At 35.4% G+C, this 11,808-nt stretch overlaps 1 protein-coding gene across 1 annotated transcript in view; it reads right to left on the bottom strand.

Moving 5' to 3' along the window:
- Nucleotides 1-255: 255 nt before the first annotated feature.
- The window catches only part of LOC142352268 (cleavage and polyadenylation specificity factor subunit 4-like), a 441,589-nt gene continuing 430,036 nt past the window's right edge, over nt 256-11,808 (bottom strand). The window contains exons 5-6 of the mRNA XM_075404757.1: nt 938-1,337; nt 256-584 (exon numbers count right to left, since the gene is read on the bottom strand). Coding sequence (XP_075260872.1) covers nt 483-584; nt 938-1,337 — 502 coding nt within the window. The 3' untranslated portion in view covers nt 256-482. The remainder of the gene's footprint in view (nt 585-937; nt 1,338-11,808) is intronic.

Below are 11,808 nucleotides of genomic sequence, written 5' to 3'. Positions count from 1 at the left end.
AATTTGCATAAAAAAGACCAGCACGTTTACAATAATTGCTATTGTTCAAGAGCAAATAATAATATCTGCTCGCTCACGCTCTGCTTTACAATCAGACAATATAACTTTTATCTCTTGGCAGTTAATCTATGCTGTGTAAGTAATTCAAGTGTCAAATTCAGAATTGAAAACAGGGCAAACGTACCATAAACATTTATCTGTGACTGTTTTAAAATTCAAAGATTCTTTTCGACGGCAATTGCTTTTCAAAACAAATTGCTATAGACAACTGAATTCTATGAACCAAACATAGATTAGCAAATAATTCAACTAAACAAGTTTTCAAGACTGAACAGTTCGATAAATAGCAGCTTCACCTTCAAAGCAAGCAACCAATCCGTGTCGGCCAGCGTATTTGAGCCCATCGCTCAAAAAAGACCCCCCTACTTTCCTGTATCTTGGGCATTTTGTACCTTTCCCCCTTTCTTCGGGAGTATAGCCAGTCAGTTTTGGTTGTTATTGGCCCCCGAGGAGTCACTGAGGAATGCTGCTGGGTTGAATCCTCTCTTCGGACACTTGTTTGCGTAATGACCCTTGTCTCCACACTAAATAAAACACCGGATCAGCTCCTCATTCTTCGGGAAAAATTGTTCCGGGGGTAGTATACAAACCACATAAAATTGCCGTTTACACCGTAAATTTACATCTATACTCTGAGTTCAGTGGGAGGGGGAGGAGGGCGGTGTTCTATTCAACCATAACTCTCTAAAGTCGAAGTATAACGGCTTGAGCACTCTAACAAGCATATATCGACAAGCGGTAAGGAGACTTCTTCCGACCTCCAAGAGTTAAGTCTTTTAGAAGAGTAAATAGATCTGGATAATAACAGAAAGGCTTCGACAGAATGAATCAATAGCACAACTTGACTCGTTTTTTCGTCAAACTAAGTGATTCTCACCTTAAAACAAGTAACAGACTCGATTGGGCGAGGCACGTAGGGCAACTTGTGGAAAATTGGGTTCATAGCTGCTTGCTGCATCGAAATTGGAATCTGTTCACCATTCTCTGCCTGGATGGTTCCCCCGACCAACCGGGGACAAACTGTAATCTTGTGACCAGGTTCAAAGCAGTGATGACAAACTACTTGTCTCGGTTGCCCCATGCCAGGCTGTCCGTAAATTGGGTTGCCAGCACCAGCGGGGGCTTCGGGTATGGCGGTGTTAGCTGAGTTACCAGACTGTCCTCCCGGTTTTTTCGGGCAGTAGGTGGCTTTGTGTCCTACTTCGCGACAATTGTGACAAACCACGACACCTTGTTTCTGTAGCTGGTCGTTCGAAACAGGCAGATCAAACTTTGGACTAAAAAATTTTTATTGAAAATAATAACACCCAATCTGCCTTTTTAAACTCAAACTAGCAGGCCCGCAAAAGCATCACAATAAAATCATTTATAAGAAAAGATAGGTTAAAAATCAGTTTTTTTGCACCACCTGGGACTGGAAGCTATGCTCCTTGTTCAAAAGCAATAGGTATTACGTTTCGTGACCGATGTGTTTGGTTTGTGTATATTACCCTATGTGTCAACAATTTTTTGTCCAACCACGTTTTCTGCTTTACCATTTTGCATATTTAAGGAGCGCTAAGACTTGTACAGATAACGATATTCTACATGGTGGCATAGTGTAACTCATGTTCTCCACAAGATTGCATGTTTAAGGAGCGTCTATAACATGCGATGATACGGAGCTTAAACATGCGAAAGAAAAAAGAGAGAAGAAAGAAACAAAAGATAAAAGACAGAGGAAAGAGAGAAAACAAGAGCAGAAAAAGAACAGGAAAGAGATAAACAAAAGAGAGAAAAGGAGAGAAAAAAAGAAAAGACAGAACAGAAGCGAAAAGACAGAGAAACGAAACACAAAAAAAAGACAAATGAACGTGGGAAAAGAGAAAAAGAAACGAAAACAAAAGAAAACCAAGACAGAAAAGAAAAAGAGAAAAGAAAGAGTAAAGAAAAAGAGAATAGAAATCGAGAAACGAAAGGCAGAAATAAAAGAAAAGAAAAGCAAAAAAGAGGAAAACAAAACAGAAAATAGAGAAAAGCGAGAGAAAAGGAGAGAAGACAGAAAAAAAGAAATGCAGAAAAACAACAGGAAAAGAGAGAAAAGAAATAGAAGAACAAATGAGAAAAGACAAAGAAAAGCAATAAAGAAAAGAAGCGAAAAGCAAAAAAAAAAGAGAGTAGAAAGAGAGAAAAGAGAAAAACGGAGAGAAAAAAATAGGAAAAAACAGAAAAGAAACGACACAGAGAAAAGAGAAAGAAACGAAAGAAAGAAGCAAGAAAAAAGAAGGCAGAAGAAAAAGAAGAGAAAAGAAAAAGAGAAAGAAACAACAGAAAAAAGAAAAGCAGAAAAGAAGAACAGAAAGAGGAAAGAAAAAGAGACAAAAGAGACGAAAACGACAGAGATAAGCAAGACAAAAAACAGAGGGAGAGAAAAAAGGCGGAAAAGAAAAAGAAACGCAAGAGAAAGGAAGAAGAGAAAGATAAAAAACAAAAACCTATAAAAACGAAAGACGAAGCAAAGAGAGGAACAAAAAAGAGAAGAATGAGAAAGAAAGGCATAAAAAGAACAGAAGAGAAAAAGAGAAAAGAATGAAAAAAATGAAAAATGAGAAAAGGAAACAAAAAAGAGAAAGGCAGAAAAAAGAGAAAAGAAACGAAACAGAAAAGTCAGGGGAAAAGAACAGAAAAGAGCGATGAAAAAAGAGAAGACAGAAACAAAGGAAAAAAAAAGAGAAAAGCGATGAAAGAGAAAAGCAAGTGAGAGAAGAAAGACAGAAAAGAAAGAGAAAATCAAGAGATAAGAAAGAAAGAAAAGATAGCAAAAAGAAGGAGAGAAACGAAATAGAAAAGAGACTGAAAAGCAAGATCCAACGGAGAGAGAAAAAACAAGAGAGATAAGAAAAGAAAAAAGACAGAAAGCAGACAAAGAATGAAAAAGAAAATACAAAAATTGAGAGAAACGGAGAAATGAAAGCGAAAAGCAATACTGAAAATAAAAGAAAAACGCAGGCCAGAAATGAAACAAAAGAAAAAGAAAGGCAGAAAAGAATGAGATAGAGAGAAAAGAAGGAAACAATAGAAAAAAGACGGGCTTAAAAGAGTAAAAAAAAAGAAAACAGAAAGAAAAGAATGACGGAAACGAAGGACAGAAAAGAAAGTGAAAAGCAAGACAGAAAAGAAAGAGAGAGAACGAAGAATAAGGGCAGAAAAGAAAGAGAAAAGCAAGATATAAAGAGAAAACAGAAGGGAAAGAGAATAACAAAAAACAAAAACAGGAACGGGAGAGAAAGGTAAAAAACCAAAAAGAAATCAAAAACAAAGAAGAGAAGGTGTGAAAAAAGGAGAAAGTAAACAAACAAAAAAGAAGACAGGCAGCAAAAGAAGAAAGGCAGAAAGACAAAAGCCAAAAGAACACAAAATAAAGAGGGAAAAGAAACAGAAGAGCAAAGAAATACAGAAACGAAAGACAGGAAAGCGAAAAGCAAGATAAAAGAAAGAGAAAAGAAAGACAGCAAAGAAATAGCAAAGAAGATAAAAAGATAGATGAAAACGAAATAGAAAAGAAAGCGGAAAAAGACAAAAGGAGAGAAAAAAGACAGAAAATTTAGAAAGGCAGCGAAATGAAAAAAACACACAAGATAAAGAAAGTACAGAAAGCGAGAAAGAAAATGAGAAATGAAGAAAATAGTGAAGGAAGAAAGAGAAAAGCAAGAGAGAAAGGTAGATATAAAAGACAGAAAAGAAAGAGAAAACGGAACGATACAGAGAAAAGAGACAGAAAAGAAAGATAGAGAATGAAGAAAGAGAAAAGAAAGAAAAGGCAGAAGAAACTCAGAACAGAAAGAGAAAAGCAAGAGAAAGAAAAAAGGGACAGGAAAGCAAAAAGAACGAAAAACTGAAGAAGAAAATGGAAGAGAAAAACAAAAGAGAGTAGGATTAGAAAGAGAGGCAAAAAAGAAAAAGAATAGAAGAAAAAGAAAAAAAACAAAGAAACAAAGATGAGAAGAAAGGCAGAAAAAAGAACAGAAAAGAGAACAGAAAAGAAGAGAAAATAAAGAAATAAAGAAAAAGACGGAAAGCAAAAGAAAAAAGCGAAGACAGAAGGAAGCAAAAGCGAAGAGAGACAGAAAAAACGAGAAAGGAACGAGAGAGAGAGAGGAGAAAAAGACAGAAAAAAAAACAAAAGAAGACAAAAACTAAAAAAAAATACAAAGAAGATAAGGCGAGATAACAAAGCGAGAAAAGCAAATCAAAGAAGGAGAAAAGAAAAAAAATAGAAAAGCAGGATAAAAATGACGAGAAAAAGACAGAAACGAAAGAGAAAAAGAAACAATACAGAGAAAAGAGGAAACGAAAGAGAGCAAAAAGAGAAAAACGAGAAAACAAAAAGCAGAAGAAAGGCAAAAAAGGAGAACAGAAATGAAAGCGAGAAAGAAGAAAGAGAAAAAGGAAAGGTAGAAGAAGAGAAAAAAGAGAACAAAAAAAGACAAATAACAGAAAAAAAAAAGCAAGAGAAAAATAAGAGAAAAGCAGGAGAGAAAAGCAAGAGAAAAGAAAGAAACAAAAAAGAGGAAAGGCAGGTCAGAAGGACAAGAAAAAAGAGAAAGAGCAAAAGAAAGACATCAACGAAAGACAGAAAAGAAAGAGAGAAGAGCTAAAAAATGAGAAAGAATGAGAATTTGCAGCGGGAAACGAGAGTGAAGAACAAGAGAGGGCAAAAAAATGAAAGGCAGAAAAAGAACAGAAAACAAAGCGAGGAAGGAAAGACGGAGAGAACAAGACAAAACAAAGAGAAAAGAAAGACAGACAGGAATTACAGAAAAAAGAGAAAAGCAAGAGATTTAACGAAAGATGAGAAAAAGACAGACAAAACTGAAAAAGAGAATAGAAAGAGAAAAGAAAGAAAAAAGAGAAAAGAAAGACAGAAAAGAAAGAGAAAAGGAAACGATACAGAGAAAAGAGACAGAAACGAACGATAAAGAAGAAAGAGAAAAGAAAAAGGCAGAAGGTAGTCAGAACAGGAAGTGAAAAGCAAGAGAAAGAACAAGAGAGGATTAGAAAAAAGGCAAAAAAGAATAGAAAAGAAGGACAACAGGGAAAAAACAAAGAAACAAAAGAGAGAAGAAAGACAGAAAAGAAAAAGAAAAAGATATTCGAAACAGAGAAAAGAAATAAGAGAATAGACAGACAGACGAATACACCAAAAAAAAATCGAATAGAAAGAAAAAAGAAAAACAAGAGAAAGACAAAGGAAAACAAAAAAAAAAGAGAAAAGCGGGAGAGAAAAGAAAAGACAGAAAAAAAGCAACAGAGAAACGAACGACTGAAAAGAAAAAGAAAAGCAAAAAAGAAGAGCAGAAAGGAAAAAAGATACGAGAAACTAAAGACAAGCGGAAGAAGAACAAAGAGAACAAGAATGATAAAAAGAAAGACAGATAAAAAGAACAGAAAACAAGACCAGAGAAATAGAGAAAAAACAGAAAAGGAGCACAGAAAACAAAGAAAGTAAAACAAAAGAGAGGGGGAGAAAAAAAGAGCGAAAGAGAAAAGAAATACAGAAAGAGGAATAAAAACGAAAGAAAAGATACAGAAAAAGACAGATGAAAGAGAAAAAAATCGCAACAATCTGCACTGACAATTTAAAAACGCTACACAAAATCTTGACCATGTTGCACTTCTATCTAGGTCATTCAAATTTCTATCATTTTTTAATCATTTAAATGGACAATTTTTCATCTTCGATTTCATTTCGGACTTTTACTTAAAGAATCTTTATTCTGTCAATATCTGTGATGCATCGCAAATGTCAATCAAGGACTGTTTTCGGCGATGGATTAAATTTTTATAAGCAGGTTTTCAGTCATTTACCTATTTTTGCGTCCCCAGTTTTTCGGTCGTTGACCTTTTTGGCACAGGCAGGTTTTTGGACTTGGGCAGTTTTTTGGTCAAATTTTTGCACCTACGGCTAATCATTCATTGACCTTTACGACATAGGTATCTTTTTAGTCATTGACTTATTTTTGCATCCGCAGTTTTTCGGTCGTTGACCTTTTTGGCACAGGCAGCTTTTCGGACATTGGCAGGTTTTCGGTCAATGACCTTTTTATGCATCCACGGGTAATCAGTCATTGAACTTTACGGCATAAGTAGCCTTTCGGTCAAAGACTATTCTGGCAATAGCAAGCATGCATGCGAAACGATGTGGCGCATGGTGTACAGTGGCTCTCTGTCGACGTTGAATTAATAGATGCTTAACAGCAAGAGATTTAGCCTAGTGGTTTGCGAACGTTTTTATATCCTGATCGAACTCAACAGACCCCGGTTCGAATCCACCTCGCAGCGCTCAAAATGCATGCAAAACGCTAGGCTGCATGTTTAAGGGACGCTAAAACATCTGAAGATTAGGAGCTTCAACATGGTGACATAGCGTTCGAGTTAGAATTAATATATAGAGAAGATTATCAAACACAAACGACTTACGTCGGAATTGCTCTTAATCGACCGCCCGAAGGGGAGGGGTTCGATTGTACCTAACTTGGCAGAGGGTGATGGGGTACCTAAGAGGCCTCAATTCATTTAATTACAGCTTATAATAGAGACCATTAATAATAATAGCAGTAGAGAAGGATTGAGAGCAAACTCAAGGGTTTCCAATCAGTTTGTTGGTCCAGTTTAAGTTTGACTGATTTTACTCATAGGATTAAAGCTTCCACATCTGCACAGAAATCTCCATGTGCATTTGTTTTCTTGGTTCTACTTGCATTCAAACCACAGCCAGTATAGTTTCGCAAGAGTTGATTTGTTCAATGCAATTCCGAATTTTTTGTAGACGCTGCATTCCACTAGCTACTATTTAAATAGAGGAAGTGAAACCAAATTTAGTGCTCATAACTAGTAGTAGACCTTTAACGAGTACATGTTCATAAAATTTAAAGTTCATTAAGCGAGTTCAGAAGTCATTTTTTGAGTGAGGTAATTCACGCAATTGACCTAAAAAAGCAGAACAAATGACGTCACGCACACAAACTTTAACTGGAAAGCAGTTGAAGTTACTGAAATTGAAAACGTCAATTTCAAGAACTCAGGTCGTAAGAATCATCAATTGAGACGAATTAAAAAACATAGCAGGACAAGTCCTGACGTACAATTCAAAGAATTTTCATTGAAAGAAAAATATAGACCTAGAACGGACTACCAGTGAATTGGGAAACCGATTTATAAAAAAAATCAGATAAAAAAATTAAAAAAAACAATCAATGTCAAAATGCAGCATGTGAACAAAAAAACACTTGCGAGAAATTGAAATTTAGTTCAAACAAAAAAACCAGTCCTAGAATGAACTATGGATTGATTGGGAAAACCATTTAGAAAAAACCGATCTAAAAAATTGGAAAAAAAAACAGTGAAAATCAAAGTGAAATTGCCGCATGTGAACAAAAAACCACTACCTAGAAACCGAATTTTTGTTCAAACACCGTTTTCTCACTCTACTTTAAAATTAGAGCAAAAAAAATTCACGCCGCAAAACCACTCGCTTTTTCGCTCCATTTCCTGTTTCGGCGTGACCAAAATCACTACTCCAATTTGACTTCAAAAATCATGAAAATGTGTGAACAGATCTTTAAAAAAGACAGCGCCCCAATACAATTCAAATTCTTTGAATTGTAAAAAACACGATGTCTCCAATAATGGCCTCTATCACTTCGCGGCCATTAAAAAAAGAAAGCACAACTACTATTCAGTCATTGGCAAAACTCTTTTTACGTCGATTTTTACTTAGTAAAACGACTGTTTCGGAGCAAATTCTTTCGATTTTTATACCAGTTCACGACCATCAGTGGCGCAGAAGTGTAATAGATCTAAATTTTTATGTAATTTTTTTAAGTTAGCAGAATTAAATGGAGTCTCATGTGTAATCGGATCAACTGGGCCAAGCCTGCATCAATCTGATAAATTTTGTGAATTTTCAGTTATATGATCCAATAGAAAAACTTCCCAAGTTCAAGTGCACTTTTTTTTCTTATAGGTTCTCACGAAAATGTAAAATTCTATCTGAATTTGTTCCGTAACTACTGGCATCTTTTTTCAACTTCGAGTACTTATTTCACGCATTTACGAACAATTCAAGTAAAAAATAGAACAAATGGAAACCATGTTGGTATTTACATGCTCCTCAAACGCTCAGATTGCAAAGTAGTTTAGTTAACAACGAGTCTCGGGAATGTGCGTTTGCACATTAAGTACCAGCCAGACATATGCCAACAAAATCTATCAAAATATTAAAAGAAAGAAAAGGTATAACCATGACGCAAACCTAGAGATAATTATTTGATAACAATCTTTTTCCAGCTACAAGGGAATGTATATATACAATTCATTCAGATTTTAAGTTTCCAATATTTCACAAATAGCACCTTAGCCATAAGCTTCGAGAAAGCTTAGCAGTAGTCTTTGGGCGAAATCAAAATTCTGTTCTTTGCAAATTTTGAAGGCAATTGAAGAACTCTATTCTGTAGCCGAAATTTTAAAGATTTTGGTTTAGATCCTAGTTGCTGAGGGAAGTAAGAGAAGTCAACCTTATCTGTCTTTCATTCGTAAAGTTGTCCCATTATTCAATAAGAACTGATTTTTACATATTTAGGAAAATTTATCATAACACTTTCAAAGTATTAGTTATTACAAAACATTTTGTCTATTATTTGTCTGAAAGATCATATTTGACTGACAACTTATGATATCAAACAAATATAATGATTTACATTCTATATAAAACTGTTGTCTCAGAGAACGTTTGGTATATTTTTTAAAGAAATTAAAAACAATAGCATGCGAAACTTTTATAAGGAAACAACAGACTAGCAAAAAATTAACTAGATATAAATTGATATAAAAGATTAGAGCTTATGAAAAATTACACTCAAAAGGGGCAAAACGATTTTGGTTCTACAATGAAAGGATTACTTCGCGAGCGTAGATAAAATATAATGGATACCTTAAAGAAAAGATATTCAAAACTTGCTGTCCTGAAAGCTGAGTAGTTATGATATCAGAAGTACAAGCTTATGATATCAGAAGTATCTTATGATATCAGAATCTTATGATATCAGAAGTATCTTCTATTTTATAAGTTGGTTGTTGTTTTTAAAATTTCAATGATTTTAAATATTTTTTATTCCAATTTGAAGCCTTTTGAAACAATATTTCGTTTATCTGCATTTCTAATATAGTCGCCAATTTTAAATTTGGGTTGTTTTACTCGGAGTAACAGTGTATTCGACTTTCAGGATGATGAGAAGCATCTCCAAGCGTCTTTTTTATCGTACTATGGACGTTATTGTAATAGGTTATGACAGCATCATTGAAAAGATTCACCCAATTAGCATCACCTTTCATTGTCAATAACTTCTGATGATATCATAACTACTAAGCTGTTTCAGGTAAAAGAGATTACATTTTGACATAACCCTAATATTGATTCCAAAAACACTTATTTGACAATGATGTTTTACAGAATGAATAAACGTAACATCCAAAACAACATTTTTCAACTATATTGAAAGCAGCTATTTTAACAGTTTCTCAATCCCTATATTTTTATTTCATTATTCTGAAAACCAAAACAAAAATTTTGAATTGAAATTTTCTAAGAATTGGAGAAACAAAAAAGACTTCTGTTGAGCTTAGACACATTGCAGGTTAATAGTTTTTTTTGGATAAGTTTTGAATTTTTTGAAAATTGAAAAACTTTTAATTTCATTACTTTTTCAATCAACTACTACTTAATGAATCTTTTTTATGCTACTTAGTTCTTTTTATAAACTATTTTATAGACGCAATTAAAATATGATGACTAAAAAAGACTGTTCCATATTTCAATCTAATTTTGAAAAATGAACAATTTGAATTTCAATATCTGCGCAACAAATCGAAATCTGAAACTCTCTTTTCACTATTTGGTTCAGTTTATAAGAGCTTTTCAATGGTATGACCTTTGTATATCTACGCAGTACGATATCAAACGCCCATAATTGCATAAGAAAAGTAGGCATGTTATAAAGTTCTTAACCCCGATTTTTTTGGGGTTTGGAACAATCGTTACTGAAACCATAGAAGCACTTGCAGCTCGTGCTAAGGCGCTGTGCCTCCAAGGCCAATTCGGGAGAGCAGCCAAAACTCTGTCATCCGATGGAGTAGCGCCAGATTATATCCAAACATTCAGAGAGCTTAAAACTCTACATCCACTGGAAGAAGAACCTCGGCTGTCATTTCAAGATTACAGCTCCCAAGCTCATCAGTTTGATGAGCCAACTGTATTTGGCCAAAAAGAAGCCTTCCCCAATTTCTCAGCTGCTCGTCCATCTAAAATGTACCCTGAACGCATTTTGCACGCAGTTAATTGCGCTGCTTCTGATCAATCTAAACAAGCTATTACAAGCATAACAAAGCTAGTGAATTTGGCGAGCAGAGTGTGAATTTGGTCTGTGTCAGTGGCACCAGTTTTCTGCAGTGCTTCTTTAACTGCTTTGAAGAACTTAAAAGGTGGTGTACGTCCGATAGCTGTGGGCGAGGTCTTGCGACGTTTGGTTGCAAAATGCAAAGCCAAGCAAACACAAACAGAGCCGGCCGAACTGTTCTCATCTGAACAACTTGGTGTAGGAGTCAAGGGTGGAGCTGAAAGTATCATACACGCGACCAAAATTACATTTGAAAAATTGCAGCTTTCACAGGATGCAGGAATAGTACAGATCGATTTTAAAAACGCCTTCACTTCCATTAAACGAAATCAAATTCTAAACGTAGCTGTTACATTAATGCCGAGTGCTGCATCATTTGCCATATATTGCTACTTACAGCACAGTCATCTTTATTATAGTAACAAATCTGTAAAAAGTCAATTTAGAGTGCAACAAGGAGATCCCTTGGACCCTCTCTTGTTCTCCCTAGCCTTGTGGCGTATAATAGAAGAGATTGAGTCTGATATACCTAATCTTACCAAGCACTGTTGGTACCTTGACGATGGTATTATTGCTGGAACAGAACCCGAACTGAACGAGGCTTTAGATATATTGACTGTCTAGAGCAAAACCTGCGGCCTAGAACTCAGAAGAGACAAATATGAGGTCTGGTGAAAAGGAGCACTGAACACGATCGATAGCAGAATTAAAAGATACAGACGAGAGGGACTTGAAATACTGGGTGCTGCTGTTGGATCCCCCCGATACGTTGCTTCCTCGATACAGATACGTGTTCAAAAGATCAAAAAATTACTGGCGAACCTTGAGTACATAAACGACTCACAGTGTGCTCTTGGCATTCTACGTAGTTGCCTGGGTGCACCAAAAATGGTGTATTCATTGCGCTGCAATACACCATCAGAGGAAGCTGTAGATATTTTCGAGGAACTTGATTCGCTTCAAAGGACAACTTTTGAGAATATACTGGGAACAGTCTTGTCCTATGAATCATGGCATCAAGCATGTTTGCCTATCAATAAGACTGGGATTGGAATCCGACGAGCTTCTGATCAGATAAAAGCAGCTTATATTGGTTCGATATCGCAGTCTGCTACATTAGTAGAGCTTATAACTAGCCAAATTCCGACAGCAGATCACACTTTTACCAAAAAGATTGATGAAATCAATGGTTTGTCAATATCGCAGCTCACTCAAAGCAAAATACAGGAAGTCCTCGACGAAGTTGCTCTCAGTAAATTAATTGAAAATCGAACATCCGAAAGAGAAAAAGATTGTTTATTGTCACTCGCTCTGC

The sequence above is a fragment of the Convolutriloba macropyga genome, chromosome 13, assembly GCF_964194025.1.
Source record: "Convolutriloba macropyga chromosome 13, txConMacr16.3, whole genome shotgun sequence".
In the NCBI taxonomy this organism is placed as follows: domain Eukaryota; kingdom Metazoa; phylum Xenacoelomorpha; order Acoela; family Convolutidae; genus Convolutriloba; species Convolutriloba macropyga.
This window is presented reverse-complemented; position numbering and strand designations above follow the sequence as displayed.